At 40.1% G+C, this 16,168-nt stretch overlaps 2 protein-coding genes across 5 annotated transcripts; both read left to right on the top strand.

The window, feature by feature from the left end:
* Positions 1-25: 25 nt before the first annotated feature.
* LOC143366018 (SET domain-containing protein SmydA-8) lies at positions 26-6,411 on the top strand. 2 transcript variants are annotated; one of them, XM_076806707.1, is made up of 9 exons: positions 26-199; positions 1,743-1,813; positions 2,489-2,708; positions 3,281-3,531; positions 4,196-4,363; positions 4,630-4,856; positions 4,937-5,147; positions 5,383-5,528; positions 6,103-6,411. In XM_076806707.1, the coding sequence occupies exons 1-9, from the start codon at positions 182-184 to the stop codon at positions 6,333-6,335; spliced, it is 1,545 nt and encodes a 514-aa protein (XP_076662822.1). In that variant the 5' UTR covers positions 26-181; the 3' UTR covers positions 6,336-6,411. The 2 variants fall into 2 exon arrangements, with proteins under 2 accessions (XP_076662822.1, XP_076662823.1); XM_076806708.1 differs by lacking the exon at positions 1,743-1,813 and having other exon boundaries at positions 31-199.
* Positions 6,412-7,564: 1,153 nt separating this feature from the next.
* Positions 7,565-11,328, top strand: LOC143366016 (SET domain-containing protein SmydA-8). 3 transcript variants are annotated; one of them, XM_076806703.1, is made up of 7 exons: positions 7,565-7,996; positions 8,573-8,768; positions 8,992-9,291; positions 9,385-9,725; positions 9,821-10,040; positions 10,121-10,331; positions 10,609-11,328. In XM_076806703.1, exons 1-7 carry the CDS (start codon positions 7,917-7,919, stop codon positions 10,917-10,919), a joined length of 1,659 nt encoding a protein of 552 aa, XP_076662818.1. In that variant the 5' UTR covers positions 7,565-7,916; the 3' UTR covers positions 10,920-11,328. The 3 variants fall into 3 exon arrangements, with proteins under 3 accessions (XP_076662818.1, XP_076662817.1, XP_076662820.1); XM_076806702.1 differs by having other exon boundaries at positions 7,568-7,996; positions 9,385-9,669; positions 9,753-10,040; XM_076806705.1 differs by having other exon boundaries at positions 7,570-7,996; positions 9,064-9,291; positions 9,385-9,669; positions 9,753-10,040.
* Positions 11,329-16,168: the final 4,840 nt, after the last annotated feature.

Raw genomic sequence — 16,168 nt, 5'->3', positions numbered from 1 at the left:
GCGGTATATTTTTAATAAGGCGAATATATATATAAAGATCGCGCAGATTCAATTTTCAGTCCGTTCGAACCCTTCCGCATCCGTGCACCGAGAAGATCGATTTGGGACGGGAAACCCGCGCAGCGAGAGCAACCCGAATATAACTGCCCAATTGTCAACGGTTATCGATCCTTGATCGACCATGTCGCAACAAAGTTCGGTATGTTTCAGGCGTTGTGCAGTAAAATCAATCACACAGATCTACCGTAAACCGGTTCGTTCACTTGTTATTTCGAGGAGTGTGTATTTCTTGGTAATTACCAAACCGATACGACAGGGGCCCGTCGTCATTGCGAACTGCGGAGCGACAATGGTTTCCGTTGAAGTTTTAGTTCACTCGAGATTTCCAGTTGCTTTCTTAACATAATGGAGCAATGCTTAACGGTGGCTACGTGTCAGAAAGGGAAGGAAGTCGATCTATAACGTGGGACGTGTATCTAGTCCTTACGAAATTCTAAATCGATTCACGTGAGAGTACCTACGTGTAGATACAAGATGCTTAGGAAGACAGCGTTTTCCGCATTGCGTTTATTGCGTAAAGACGATATTAATATGGGTCGTTTAAACGCATATATTTACATCGGGACGAGATTGATTTCGTCTATGGATCTCTTTACGCATTTAATGCCAGCGTGAATATTAACGAGCGACATTAATTGTAAATAGGACTTAAGATATTATTATTATTATTATTAACTCTCTTTTATTTTTTCTTCTGTTGCTTTCTGTTTTAGTGGTAACGCTTGTTTTTCTACTCTACGCCTTTTTGTGTACCTACAGTCACTCACGAAAGTGTTCGTACACTCTTTAAAATCGCACAACTTTTTTAAAATTGGTCCAAACGACTTGAGTTTTTTTGACAAGCTAGAAGCACTAGTTTACTAGATGGCGTGCTATGTCGTTTAAAAAAAATGCAATTGGACGGAATAGCGAAGAAAATAGCGAAGGTCGTTTTTTTCAACTTTTTATCTGAGCCTGTAATGAAACTTTTAAAAATCGCTTAAAGATCGCAGAATTAGGTCGAAATTCGCGAAATTCCCGAAATCAGCGATTTTCGACTTTAGTCTGCGATCTTTAAGCGGTTGTAGCTCAGAGCAATGTTAACCGATTTTCATGAAATTTTCAGCATGTATACAACTTACCTAAGTCAGAATGAAAAGTTTAAAAAACGACCTTTACTATTTTTTTCGCTATTCAAACCAATTGCATTTTTTGTTCTAAACGACGTAGCACGTCACCTAGTAAACTAATGCGTCTTGCTTGTAAAAAAAAACTCAAGCCGTTTGGACCAATTTTGAAAATGTTATGCAATTTTAAAGAGTGTACGAACACTTTCGTGAGTGACTGTACTTCTGTCACGAAATGGGTCTTACCTGCTCATTGTAAATGAATAAATGAATTAATAAATAAATATACAACAATGGTACCCTATACTTGTAAAGAAATTGTTTAATTCAGGGAGGAGAAATTTAAGTTGGGCTTGAACACGTAGAGAAATTAACGTTACCCTTTTTCTTTTATGATCCTTATCGCGCATCCGTATCATACCTATGTTATTATGCGTCTCAACGAGCAGTTCATGAGATTGAACAATCGCATCTGTTCAGTTGAATGATAGTAAATACTTATATGTTGAGTGTGTACCGTAGAAATTCAGTATCAACCGGCAATTGATTATTTACTTGCGACAATTTTTCTTTCAGGGAGCTGCGTCGGAGCTGGAAGGTAAAGGCGCGGCAAAGTTCAAAATTCTTCTGAATGATAGAGTCGGAAGGTAATTGAAACGAATATTCAACTACCGATAGAATTAATCTTCTAATTCTTATATAGGGTGACCGTACCTATTATCGCCTAGCAAAAGTTAAATCGCTGTCACTTGAATAATAATTGATATTTTCGCACGCAATTCGTTTCAAAGTAAAGAGAAATTATTCATCTTTCACGCAGCGTAAGTTAGAATCGTTGAAACCTACAAACATTTAATGAGGAATTAAAAAGCGTAACACATGCAAAAATCCGACTCTGAAAAAAGTGTACCTAATATCGCCTACTCAAGAAATATCGATTAATTCATGTATATTATATGAGTCTTCATGTACATATACGTCATTTTCACATGTGCTTTTATTATTTCTTGCTCTATACATGTTTCCTTATCAATCCTTGATTTTATTTTTATTAGAAAAATATTAAAAAAGGGTTGAAATATGTTTTCTCGAACTCCTTAAACCTGAATGATTAGATATCAACTTGGCTTTTACTTACAAAGCTTACCCACACAAATGCCTAACAACCAGATTCAGCATTTTGCCCTAATCAACCCTTAAGGGGGTGAAACGGGATAAAATGTGTGTTTCACGGATTCCTTAATATCTCTTAGATCCGAAGCGAAGCGCGGGGGTGTTTTGCTAGTCTTAAATAAATTGCCCACATAATCCTCTTTTTCCAGATACATGGTGGCGAATAAAGAGTTGGAAGCAGGCGAGGAGGTCGTGACGGAGATGCCTTTCGTGGTCGGACCAAAGTCATTCACTTACCCCTTATGTCTCTCGTGTTACTCCCAATGGCCGCCGACGCTGGACGATAAACCGCTTTGTTCTAAATGCGGGTGGCCCGTCTGTTCCGTAGAGTGCGAGAACCAACCCCAGCACAGAGATTACGAATGCCAGGTACGAGGCGCGAAAACGAAGATCCACCAAACGCGTCTCCCTTTAATAAATCGTGGACGATGTGTTTACAGATTTGTAGATTATGAGGAAATACAGAACAGCGCTAGGTAATGGACGTGTTAACACTTTGACTGGCGTCGCACAGTGTTGGGGATAGGGGTAGTTAGTGACATTCGTGTATAACTTTTAAACTACAAAAGATATCGGGATGAAATTTGCGCCAAAAACAGGAAAAAAGTATCCCTTTTTAATAATTTATAATTGAATATGTTGTACGTTTATTTAATGTTTCTTTTTCAATTCTTTTCAATTTAATTGTTATAAAAGAAAATTGAAAACTGTTTATTCAGTAGTTTATTTAATGTTCTTTTTAAGTGTCTTAAATCGCATTTTGGGGAAACTTTTCGTTTCCGACTTGGAGAGGCATTTTTCAAAACCCTGCGCCACTCAAAGTGTTAAGAGAGCTGGAACTGTAAAGATTGACCGTAGAGATTACTGTTGAAACTTTAGTAACCCATCTATTTTGTATAGTTCGAATTAGAAGCATCGATGGTCAAACGTTTCACTTGCAGATATTTGCACAAGCCAACGAAAAGTTCAACGTGGCAGCAGCGTTAGAGGAGACCAACGAAAACGGAATACCGCAATTGGAGTGTGTAACGCCGTTGAGGCTGCTCTTGGAATCGGAGAAAAATCCCGAGAGATGGAACAACGAAGTGAAAGGCATGGAGGATCATAATAAAATAAGATGCCAGAAGGGGCATTGGAAATCGGATCAGGTGAACGTTGTGGAATATTTGAGGAAGCAGCTTAAACTGGATAGGTAGGGATTGCTTTTTCGATTAACTACATTCGAACTTAGGTATAATGTGAAACGTAAACTATTCTCATCTTTCTGCATCTTTCTGCTTCTTGATTATACTGATTTAAGGGGGGGGGGGCCTGTTTAGGACACTAGGAATAAGGTGATTCTTGGGAATTGTCGATGGACCTAAAACTTTGATAAACAAATTGAATTGAACAACTCTTTTTTCATAAATAGTACGAAATATCTTGGGACAGAATCGTAACTTCTTCTTTGAAGTCCCACCAATTTGCCAAATTTTAACTTTTTTTTTCGTTTGTTAGGTTCATCGACAATGTTATTATTTATTATTTCAGGGAAGAATTGGGGCCACCATTATACTCGCAAATTTGCAACTCCGGCGCGCGAGTCTTAACGAACGTGTTCATATATCTCCATTTCTAGTAACGAAAAAATTAATTTTGATTGTTTGAATGTGAACTAAAATACCCCGAAAGTTTGGGAAAGATCCGCTTAATGGTTTCTTAGAAAAAAATTCCCAAGAATCACCTTATTCCTAGCGTCCTAAATAGGGCTCCCCTCTTAATCACTGAGTTAATCCACAATCTTTTGTGGATCAGTTGGGAGATCGTTGGCAAAAAAGTGCCAAGCGACGATACCTGAATAATAATACTGGTTGCAGATTCTCAGAGGAACAGATACAGACAGCTTGTGGAATTTTGGACATAAACTCTTTCGAGATTCGAACGGCGAACGGATACAGCGCGAGGGCTCTTTACCCAATAGTGGCTCTAATGAATCATTCTTGCGTCTCGAATACGTGTCACAGCATTTCGCCGACTGACTTCAGGTAAAACATTCTCACCACTATGCACCAGCACTCCATCGAATTACCCGGGCGATGATCTTCCCTAAATGAAAAAAAAAAAAACAAACAAACAATTATGCATAATCTCACAAAGCCACGAATTTCAAGGATACATTTTTCAAGACTCACTAAACTTAGATTTCCCAAGTGAACTGCGTCAAACGCACCACTTGCGCTCAGAAATCATTCGTGCCAAAGCTTCCATCGCGTGAGAAGTAATTAATAGCGCCTTCCCATTCTGTCCATAGAGTGAGATTGCGGACGACGGTGAAAATCCCTGCGGCTGGCGAACTTTACGGAAGCTACACGCACTCGTTGCTTCCGACGATGCTGAGGAGGGAGCACCTCCTCGAAGGAAAACACTTTGCATGCGCTTGCCCGAGGTGCTCGGACCCCACCGAGCTGGGAACCCACATGTCATCCTTGAAGTGCAACAAATGCGATAACGGGATCGTCTTGTCTTTGGACTCCTTAGGTAATCTTCATGCAGCAGGGACAACGTCTACACCTAAATAGAAAGAACGCTAAAACACTGTAGCTACAAAACTTTCGCAGACGCCGACAGCGCGTGGAAATGCACGCACTGCGAATTTTCGACCAGCGGACAAGCCGTGCGAAGAGTGCTGCAGATCATACAGGCGGAAGTGGACGCGGTGGAGACCATCAGTGGAGCTGATGGGGCAGACGCTATTCAAGAAAGGGAAACTGTTTTGAAAAAGTATCACTCCGTTTTGCACCCCCGGCATGCTTTCCAGACGATGCTGAGGTGAATGTTACTTCGTTAAAACCATTGCGAGCGAGAGTACTTCACTCCAGACGCTTTCAATATTCCAAAGTGACTGTGTTATTCTTCATAGTTAGCTGTGCCGCCGCTCTGGGCAAAAATCATTTTTGCCGCCCTTTGGATTTAATTGCGAATAATCATTTTAAAATATAATTGTTGACCGTGAGTGAAATTTGTTGAGGCACGGTTAAAATAATCGGTTCAATTCCTTTTCCAGGCACTCGTTAACGCAGATGTATGGCCGCGTCGATGAATATCTCCTAGACGATTTGCCAGACGTAGTGCTGGAGCATAAGATCGATATGTGCAGGTTGCTGCTTCAAGTATTGGACGTTATAGAGCCGGGTTACTCTCGTATTAGAGGTAAAGAGTGCTTCGCTGGTTCATGCGATCACGTTACCCATTCAACGTTGACACTTCCAATGGGGCTACGTTTTCAAAGATGATCGGAAGATCGCCACTGCCGAGAAAGCGTTGCTTAAACTTTCCCGGACAATAATCTCGATGCTTTCCAATGTGGGCCCACGCTCAAAAGGCCACTCCAGGGCTCCATCTTCCAAAAACAATTATGATTTTATCCAAACATTATATTTTTCTCTGTTTTCCATAATTTTCGTACCACACGCGCGTAAATTTCTCTGTAATTCTGTTGCACATACAGGGTGTCCCGGAACGTTTGCCGTCTGGGCCTTTTTCCTAAAATCTGCTACTGATGCTTTCCAAAAAATGTAATAGTAAAAGCAAACGTCGTGGCCCCCCCGACGTGAAAATACGCCCACGCCAGTCAAAGTGTTATCTTCTGTCTCCTTGACAGTTGCCAAGCTATTTTCTGTGTATATTTCCAACAGAAGTACGAATATCGCGAATTAGAAGTCACTTACATGTGAACGATTTCAATTTTATCAAGTATTTTCATATCTCTTTTCTGTGGCCCAAGGGATGACGCTGTACGAGCTCCACGCGCCGTTGCTTTTCGTCGCCAAGACACTGTGGCAAGGTGGAGTGATCGACGAAGCCGCGCTAAAATCGAAGATGATAGAGGCCGCTGAGATTTTGAAAGAAGCCACGAAGATCTTGTGCTTCGAACCGCCGGAGACGCCCGAGGGGCAGATAGGCCTGGTCGCGAAACAATCCTTGGCCGAACTAGAGCAATCGATCAATGACTTGTAAGGAGTACCCATTTGTAAATACTACTAAGTTTGTACGAACGTATTTCTTTGCTAATAAACGTGCACATAAAACGATACTACACAGTCTTCGTAGAACTATCGCCATTACTTTTAGTTTTACTTAATAAAAGATATTTAATTGAATTCAAAAAGGTTTAATTTTCAGTTGAATCTGAATTAAAAAATTAAGCTAAACGGGGTACTGAACCCTAAAGGAAGTATTGAATACCTCTATTGCGGTAGAGCTTGCGAAAAATGTTAATAAAACGAAAGCAGAGGCGTCAATAATATTAAGGGAGGAGGCCTACCTAGAAATTTGCGAAAAAATATATATTATCTAAAAAATTTCGAATTTTCAATTTTGGATGATCCTGCACCGAGCTAAGATTGTCACCGCAAAACGCCTAAAAAAAGGACGTCTCGGGCATCGCCTATAACTTACAAACCTTTCAACACCTTTTATCACAAAAATACTGAAATATCCATAAGATGTACTCTTTCCAATATACTAATGTTTAGTAATAAAAGTTTATCGGTTTTTCTGGAAAAAATTCCGAAAGAAGCATGTTGTTTTGACGGTTCTAGGTAGGCCCCCTTAAGATCCCAGAAATGATAATCTTGAGGAACCTCCCTTTAATTATACTTCCCTCTACAAACTTTGCAACCTTCCATTCTTATCTCTGTCTCGTAAGACCCAAAGCAACGGTAAACCTTCGATAGTGCAATTTTAAGTGATCCATCCTGTGTTTATTAAATTCGTTCAAGTCTAAATTACATGTGCGACTTAATTCATGGATGGCGGATGGTTCGATCCAGTGGCGGACTGGGTCTAAAAATGTTGGAGACAAATGAGGCCCACCCACAACTATAAGGCTATTATTTCATTTTTACAAGAAATAAATGAAATTATCAAAAAATACATGAGTAGCAGAAATGTATATTTTGTAGTAATTACAGTGTTTAAGTGGGCCCACTTCGTCACCGGCCCACAGGGCCCACTTGCCATCGGGCAGACTGACACCCTGGCCACTCCGCCAGTCGTTCGATCGCACGTGTCTCGGATGCAAGGCCCATTTTGACCCATAACTAAGTCATACACATTTCAAAACAAGCTTTCACTTTAGATTTAATTCTTCTGCGATGCAAAATTCTCGTGATTTTCACGAAGTAATGCCTATCATAACATATGCAATTGGATATTTAGGACGAGTCAAGATCGATCCTGTATCCGCCAGGCGAGGGTCAATGGAAAAGGGGAAGCCCGATTGACGATATAAGTAATTAATAGACGCGTGTCATCGTATTTTCTAAACCAATGACCGCCAATCATTCTGTCGCGAGCGCCTGGCAAGCAAGCTTTGTACTAACATCTAATAATACAAGCGCATCGAGAGCGTACCAAGGAGAGAAAGAGAGCCGCCTCTCCCGCTGCACAGCTTCCTGTATTTCGGTGTCAGTTACAAACCCACAGGAAATGGACAAGACGACGCGACTCCCACGAGTCTGAGTATCGTGCGAAACACGGTGCACGTTACCGAGGGATATTTGGAGAAGAATTTTCAAAGTGTACCCGATCCCAAGCATGGCGACGGAAGGGAGATCGAGGAACTGCGGGACACCCGCGTTGAAGTACGAAGTTGAACGCTCCAAGAAACTCGGCAGGTATAAACACAATATTCCGCACCACTCGATAATTATAGAGCGTCTTCTATCTATAACACCACCGGAGCAACGCCGCCTGCAAATGATTGCCACGCGTATTAGCAGCGCCGCGTTAATGAGCTGTAGCCTCGCAGGAGCATAGCTCTGCTCTCTTCTTTCCATCTGACTGTAAACGAATGATTTGATATTAATAGTCAAGTGGCTGATGAGCAGTTGCCGCCTAGGCCCCTGCACAGAAGGCCCCCGCAAGGCCCTATGACCAAAAAAAAAATATGATTACGTATACGTATCCAAACACTACATTTTTTCGTAATACTACACTTGGCCCGTTTTTATTAAACTATCTCTTCATTTTCCCGAAAAATGGGCCCCTGCACAGAAGGCCCCTAGGACCCTATCTTCAAAAAAAGTTATGATTTCAACCAAACACTAAATTTTTTCTGTACTATTACACTTAGCCCGCTTTTAGTAAACTACCTTTTCATTTCCCTCCAGAAATGGGCCCCTCAGAACGTTTGCCACCTGGGCCTTTTTCTTATATCCGCCACTGTAACGCGTTGAACTTAATTTTATAAGGTACCTACGAGCAGCGAAGAATCTGGCGGCCGGTGAAGTGATACTTCGTGAAAAACCGATTATTGTTGGACCAACGACTTGCAGCAATGATTACATCTGCTTCGCGTGTCTGCGCTTGTTACCGAAGATCAAGAAGGGAACGCAACACGTCTGCTCCAAGTGCAATGTTGCGGCTCTGTGCGGCATCGCCTGCGAGGTAATAAATTCACGAGCAAATCGAGATTTCTACCCAGCTTTAAATTGAGTAAATTGAGATACCATCTCGACACTACTCGAATATTTACGAGTAACTTGAAAGTTGGAGATTTGTTCGAATATATTCGAGTAGGTAGTTCGAAAATTTTCGAGCCGAAAATTTACCTCCAAGTAACTTGAAGACTTATGAGTTTGTTTTCAAACAGTTCGTCGATTTCAAACAGCTCGGAAAATTCAAACGCTCGACTCGGTTCCAATACTCGCACACCCCTAGTGAATCCCTACTATCCTTCCAGGAACAGCCGAAGTATCATACAACAGACGAATGCGACCTGCTCAAATATAATGAGAATCTATCAACCAACGATATACCAGACATCATCGGTGTGCTGTCACCTCTAAGATTATGGCTCCTGAAGCAGAAGGACTCAGAGCTATGGCGACAAGTTGAATCCATGGAAGCTCACATTGATGAAAGGAGGAACACGCCCATTTGGAGGGACGGGGAGGTGAACGTTATAAATGTACGTAGGATTGCAGAATGCTTAATAATTCCCCATCAGCGCGCGATAGGGGTTGTCTATCGGCCTTCAACAGTCGCTTCTGTGAAACTTCAGGTGATGAAAACTCTTCACCTGATTCCCAACAGCGGCGCAGAGACATCGGAGCTTCTGCAGCAGCTGTGCGGGATTTTAGACGTGAACACATTCGAGCTGAGGTCTCCAGGAGGCCTGGACGGGCTTCTGTTGCGAGGCTTATACGGGGAAGCCACCCTCATGGCTCACGATTGCAGGGGGAACACCCATCTCACCGTAGACGACAACTTTCAGCTCACCGTGTACGCCAGTCTACCGATCGCGGCGGGGGAACCTATTCTTTTCAATTACACATCGTCGCTTTTGGTTTGTCAGTTTTATAATCGAGAAGGAACGATGTCGAATCTCGTGAAATTAGTATGGTAATTATCTAATTACGTCGTTATTAGGGAACGTCCGGTAGGAGGGAGTATTTGCGAGTAGGAAAGTACTTCGATTGCGAGTGCTCGTTGTGCAGGGACCCTTACGAAATGGGATCGTACATGAGCAGCATTTTGTGCCCACGGTGCAGGAACGGTTACATGGGGCTGCAGAATCCTTTGACGATTGATCCCTACGAGAAGAAAATGAAATGGGAATGCGATAAGTGTAGAAAATGCATTGGGGGCCGGCTCGTAAGGGCTACCTTGAACATAACTAGAACACTGATCGACAGCACGGACGACTATGACATCAAAGTTTGTATCCTGTTGTTAAAATTCGACGAAACTGTACGTTCCGCTTTGTGAGCTTCCTATTCCTCTGTTCTGTTATCAAGGGCCTGGAAACGTTGGTGACGAAGCTGTTGCGATCTCTGCACCCGAATCACTTTTTAGTGCTGTCTTTGAAGCAGAAGTTACTGGCTGCGTATAGGAAAGAGGTGGCGTCGCCGAATCCGCGGAAGAAAATTATGCAGAGGATGTTAGACACGTGCAAGGAAATGTGCAGTGTGCTAGAGATCGTTGAGCCAGGTATCTCGCGACTAAAAGGTAACTTTGCATTTGAAATCTTATACAGCGGTGGTGAAAACAATATTTAAAAATCATATTTGCCTCGTGCATGTTTGCATAATTAAATTAACGCTAGGTTTTAAGCGCCGTTATCGCTGGCATAGTCTGGAGCATAAATTTTGTGATATAATTCTCTTCGGCGGAATTACATTAATTTTGGCACCGTTCGTAGTTCAAACTTTCTTTTGACAGCTGCTGTAAAAGTAAGAAATATTAATATTCAATTGTTTGCTAATGAATAGCGTTTATATTAAAGGGATAATGTTGTACGAGATGCACTTACCGTTCGTGCTGCTGGCGAATCGCGCGTACGCAGCGCGGGAAATCCCCTCGGCGGAACTAGCCTCGCGGCTCGAGGAAGCCGGAAGTATATTGAAGAGGTCCTTAACGATGCTCCTTTTGGAACCAACGGACACGCCCGAGGGTAAGCTGGCTAAGCGAGCTCTGCAAGAATTGAAAGCGCTAAATCGGAATATAACCGACGTTAAAACGATCAGTACAATCGAAGAGACACGTGCCCACAATAAAAGGAAGTCGCAGAAGAAGAAGTCTAAGACGAACAAATGAACGTTCAAACAGCCACGCATGCCAGGAAGCTGTGCTTCGATATTGTTAGCTTCAATTTCGTTGTTAAATAAGCATTATTATTTCCCCCACAGCACCATATCGTATCTTGTACGTAACTGCTACGTAACCATCAATTTTTGGTTACGTCACATGGGGGTCACATGAAGGTATCATCAGGGTGGAAATGTCCGCCTCATTTACATAACAGTACGCGTCACATTAAGGTCATACTTTTATATAAATTTTACCTTTCTCTGTTATCTGTCTGTTACTTAGCAGCAGGATAACAGCAATAACTTTATTGTTACCTTATAGATAATTACACTATTGGTATTTGGAAGGATTATTTTAATTAAAAAAAAGTTAAATATTTGTTAAAATCTTTTGGTATAAACTTTATATTATATATAACGGGTCACACACAGATATATATATATTTGAAAATAAAAAAATATTTTAAAAACTAGTATTAATATTTTTCTTCTCCCTACAATTTCTTTGCAATCCCAGTCGAAACCATTCCGCTCCTTCCTTATTAAAATTGACTTCGCGGAAGTTCGGATTACTATCTATTATTTTATCTGAATAAAAAAATAATATTGTATACATTATATAACCTATAGGTATCCAAACACTATATTTTTTTCGTACTGCTACATTTAGCCCGTTTTTAGTAAACTACCTCTTCATTTTCCCGAAAAATAGGCCCCTGTTTACTATAGGGATAAAGGGATAGAAGCATATTCACTCTTACAACACCGCTTTTTCGTTTGCCTCCATGAGAGCCCAAATAAAGGGCACATTTCGACTCTGCTTTGAGCGCGCGTTTGTATCTCCTCACTTCTTGGAAACCTTCGGTCGAGAGTGAGAGAATTCGTGAGCGAGCAAAAGCATGATACTTCGTCTCGCTTAGTCTTTCAGCTCGTGCTCGACCCGCGTGCAGGCCTAGGTTCATACAATGCAGTAGCGGCTAGTACATTGTACATAACACCTGTTTTAGGCCACAGGGACTACCCATTATCGAATTTTCCAGGTTTTGGATTTTTACGACATCTTTTGGTGCCGAGGAAACTTCATGCCGAATCTAAACCTTGTAGGTCATCGGGAAGTACGAAAAAAAGCCTCTGGAAAGATTTTGCTAACAAACGAACATTCACCTTAAGCGTCTTATTATATAGAATAAAGTATGATAGGATAAAGCAGCATTTTATGGTAAATTTATTCAATGAGCGTTTTTTTACATATAAATTTTTACAAATAAAAAACAATGCCTTATCTTAATACTGACATTTTATTTCTGTTTTCCCCTCCTTCTATTGCAATAATTAGCTTGAAAAGTACTGGGTAATTATAGCATTCCGCCTCGCAATACCACTGTTATTTTGTACATGCGCTTCATATACGATTTCCTCATCATGTGGTACCAGCATTTGTATCTGTGGAGCTTCATCTTTCTCATCTACAGCTATGTTATGTAAAACTGCTGTAGCAACAATTATAGCTTGTATAGTGTTCATTTGTACTTTCATCCCTGTACTTAATATGGGAAATCGGCGTTTCCATACTTCGACAACACGCTCAATAATGTTCCTCGTACGTATATGCGCTGAATTATAGCGTTCTTCAGCTGGTGTTCTTGGATTCAATACCGGCGTCAGTAAATAATCCTTAGCAGGATATTCACTGTCCCCTAGCAGCAGGCTCGACAAAAATTTTTGCGCTTCAAATTTCTTGTACAGGTTACTGTGGGAAAATATTGTGGCATCGTGTACCGAGCCAGGCCATCGAGCGACAATATCTCTAATTTTCATCGTGTGATCACACACAACTTGCACATTAAAAGAAAAATATCCTTCTGTATTTCTAAACACTTCATTCACAGCACCTATGATCATTTACAAATAGTAAAAGTAATGATTTATCATAGACAATATAATGATATAATTAAGCAAAACTTTACATAACGAATAACAAACATGACTGCATAGCAATAATAAGGTATGCGTGGTCTTATACTTTCTCTCATACCCTCTAATCACTTCTTTCCTTACCTGCAGATTGTATTCTGACATGCGTTGCATCGATACATCCAATAACGCTTGGAAAGTTGAACATTGTAAAAAAACCCATTTTTATCTCCTCTATTTCTCTTGTGTTTTGAGGCATTTCAATGTATTGTGGTCGCAGTAGTGCAAGTGCAATCGATACTTTGCGGACAATTCTACATGCCGTTGCTATACTTACATCAGAGAACTCTGCTTTTGCACGCAGAACATTCCCAGTGGCATAAAAGCGTAATGTTAGTAGAAGTTGCTGCAGTGGTGACAATGCTCTCGTTCTGTAATGTTTGAAATTCAATATTACTACAGAAACATAAACGCAAATCGAAAGGTTATACTTAGAAGGTTATAACTATTTTTTTTCCATTAAACAGGGATATTCACCTAATCCAAATACTCACGTGTTGCAAGCCGCTCGCAATCTCCCTTCGATTTTTCTTTGTATAATCAACACTGTCTCCTTATTTAATCGAAACCGACAACGAAAATCTACATCATCCCACAAATCTAAATGATTTCGTCTAACTCTTAAGTTGTAAGTAGGTCGTCTCATTCGAAAAAACATTTCTTCGTCTTCCTCATCCTCCAGATGATCGAAAATGTTTATATTCATGATCATGTCCATTTTTATTTAAACACAAATAGCGTCCGAAGGCATAAGTCTCTGGTACTGCTTTCATATTTCCTCCCAGCGTTGCCGCGAATTCGCAGGGGTGGTCTGGAATTCCCATGGACATTGGAATATGGTCTAGGTATCTTCGGTGCGGAACGCTTGCGCCATCTCTGGGATTTTTTTTTAAATATTGAAAGTACACAGGCGGCAACTGTTTAAGATTCAAACGTGAAATATGCGTTTGTAATTTGTTGTTTAACGGGTTGTACGTGGTTACAGGTATAAAATAATGGTCGTAATAATAAAAGCTGGATTTAAAGCAGTGAATACCAGTGTATTTCGACAAAAAGTTTGTCAAAAATCCTAAAATTATTACAAAGTTTTCGTGTAAGTGAAGTTCGAGAGGAAATCGATGAAAATAAGAATCATCACATAATTGGTCACTACGTTTTAAGAGAAACACCCGGGGTGATTAGTACAAAAAATAATGTAAATACTGTACTGTTTAAAATTCAAAACTATTATAAATAAGTACACTGTAAACATTACATAGGGTTTTCCAATTTCTGTACAATTGTTTTATTATGCAGTAGCTATAATAAACCCTATTATTTCAGTTAAATCTGAATAGATCCGTAAAAAATACAACTTGTAATCGTAAAGGTGGTGAGGGCTTTTGCAAGCATGCTGCCTATATTTGCATTTTCATTAATGTTGAGAACAGTTATTCGAAGACAAATGAGCCTATTTCGTACGGAGTTTGTCGTTTAACTAATTTCAAACATTTAAAACTTCCGCTAATTTCACCCTCATTCCTAACTATATTAAACTATGTCATAACAGGGTTTACAGCGATTAATTACAGTGAATGGAGGGGGAAACACCTACAGGAGTGGTGGTAATGCGCGCGTAAACTGACACCATTACTGTAGGTGTTTCCCCCTCCATTCACTGCAATTAATCGCTGTGAACCCTGTTGACACCGTCGCCGACGGTGCTCACTTTTCGAGCACCGTTCCGAACGGTGCAGACATCTCTCCGTGTATGGCCATATAAGGGCGGCATTCATAAATGTTTCTTAAGCACATGCTTGAGATGGTCTTGAGAACATGTGACGTCATACAAGCATTTACTTATTTGAACAAGATCTTCCTCAAGCAAATGCTTAAGCACGACCTTAAGATTATCTCAAGTCAGGTTTATGAATCTAGGAGGCATCTTAAGGAAATGCTTAAGACGATCTTAAGCCTAAGAAACTTTTATGAATATCGTCCTAAGAAAGGATTTAAAAGGTAATTTACGAGAAAGAAGACAATGAAAGGCGTGTACAATTGTATGTAAACGAATTTTTTTATATATGAATAAAGATCCAGAATGAAGTGACTGAACTTACTACCCTGATAACCATCTGTCTCCAGTCTGACATCAGATTGGTAGCAGGCTCTGGCTCTGGGATGAGAGTGCCAGAACCATAGCAGACGGCAGAATCTGCTGTGGATCTGCTGCTGATCTGACATCAGGCTCTGCACCTCAGAACGCAGCCATCTGCGGACACAGACGACTACGGTTCTGATGTCAGATTCTGTTGACCAGATCTGGCTATCAGGATATTAAAACATTACATTTTAAGTACTGCGTGTATTGAATCCTTCCAGAAGTACCCTTATCATGTGCATTGTACACAAACGTTAAAAAAAGTGACTCATTTATATGATATTGAATTACAAATGAATAATATTTAATATGCATTAAGAGTTCGATTCTAAACGAGAAATTGTAGTAAATGTAATAAATAATTATGAGGTTATATAATATATGCTATTATACATAGATTTCCTTAATTTAAACTGTACAAGGTACTTGACGATACATTAGCGAGAATCCCCTGTTTGCAATTTCTCTCATTTCATCTCCGTTTGTGACAACATATAATACAAATGGTTTAGAATATGCTAGAATTAGAGAATAGCTTCTTTAATAAACAAAAATTGACAGACAAAAAAATTCAAAAGAACTTTAGAATACACTTACATGTTTTGGTCACGAATCCATTACCGCAGAATCGTTCTGTTCCAACAGGAACACCACTTTCAAATGGATGTGGAATGATAACAAAATCTTTAGTACAGTTTGTTCCTGCTTCTGCCACAAATGATGTACCTGGTTATCAGTTAACAATGTTTGAAAAATGTAGATACTTTGGTTAAACAATGTTATTTTATTTTATTAGCAAAAGGGTTTTGAAAATAGGCTAAGTTATTTGTTTTTTCTTTTTAATATACTACTCTGTTAATATTATTCATTTAAATGTAGTAAATAATTAAGACTGGCGCGTAGTATTCCTTACCTAATAAAGTAGAGTCAAAAGAATCTGTATCACCCGAAACTGTAAATGAATTTGGAGCTGTTTGTGACCACTCGATGCCACAATATCCTTGAGCCATTCTTACGCACACACCATAATTTGTGTTTGCTATTTGTCGTGTACCAAAGTCTGGTGCTACAGCATTTACAAATATGTTGCTTAACACAATTCTTATTATGACATATATATATTAATAAGTAATACTTCCACG

The sequence above is a fragment of the Andrena cerasifolii genome, chromosome 2, assembly GCF_050908995.1.
Source record: "Andrena cerasifolii isolate SP2316 chromosome 2, iyAndCera1_principal, whole genome shotgun sequence".
Classification (NCBI taxonomy): domain Eukaryota; kingdom Metazoa; phylum Arthropoda; class Insecta; order Hymenoptera; family Andrenidae; genus Andrena; species Andrena cerasifolii.
Note: the sequence above shows the minus strand (reverse complement) of the source record. Positions and strands in the feature narration are given on the sequence as shown.

What these genes read in the sequence shown, in the direction of transcription:
- LOC143366016 (XM_076806702.1), top strand. Translation starts at nt 7,917, where the DNA reads ATGGCGACGGAAGGGAGATCGAGGAACTGCGGGACACCCGCGTTGAAG. An exon ending in GGGAGGTGAACGTTATAAAT is followed by an intron (nt 9,292 to 9,384) that starts GTACGTAGGATT and finishes GTGAAACTTCAG; the next exon opens with GTGATGAAAACTCTTCACCT. An exon ending in CGGACGACTATGACATCAAA is followed by an intron (nt 10,041 to 10,120) that starts GTTTGTATCCTG and finishes TCTGTTATCAAG; the next exon opens with GGCCTGGAAACGTTGGTGAC.
- LOC143366018 (XM_076806707.1), top strand. An exon ending in ACAGAGATTACGAATGCCAG is followed by an intron (nt 2,709 to 3,280) that starts GTACGAGGCGCG and finishes TTTCACTTGCAG; the next exon opens with ATATTTGCACAAGCCAACGA. An exon ending in CTTGTCTTTGGACTCCTTAG is followed by an intron (nt 4,857 to 4,936) that starts GTAATCTTCATG and finishes AAACTTTCGCAG; the next exon opens with ACGCCGACAGCGCGTGGAAA.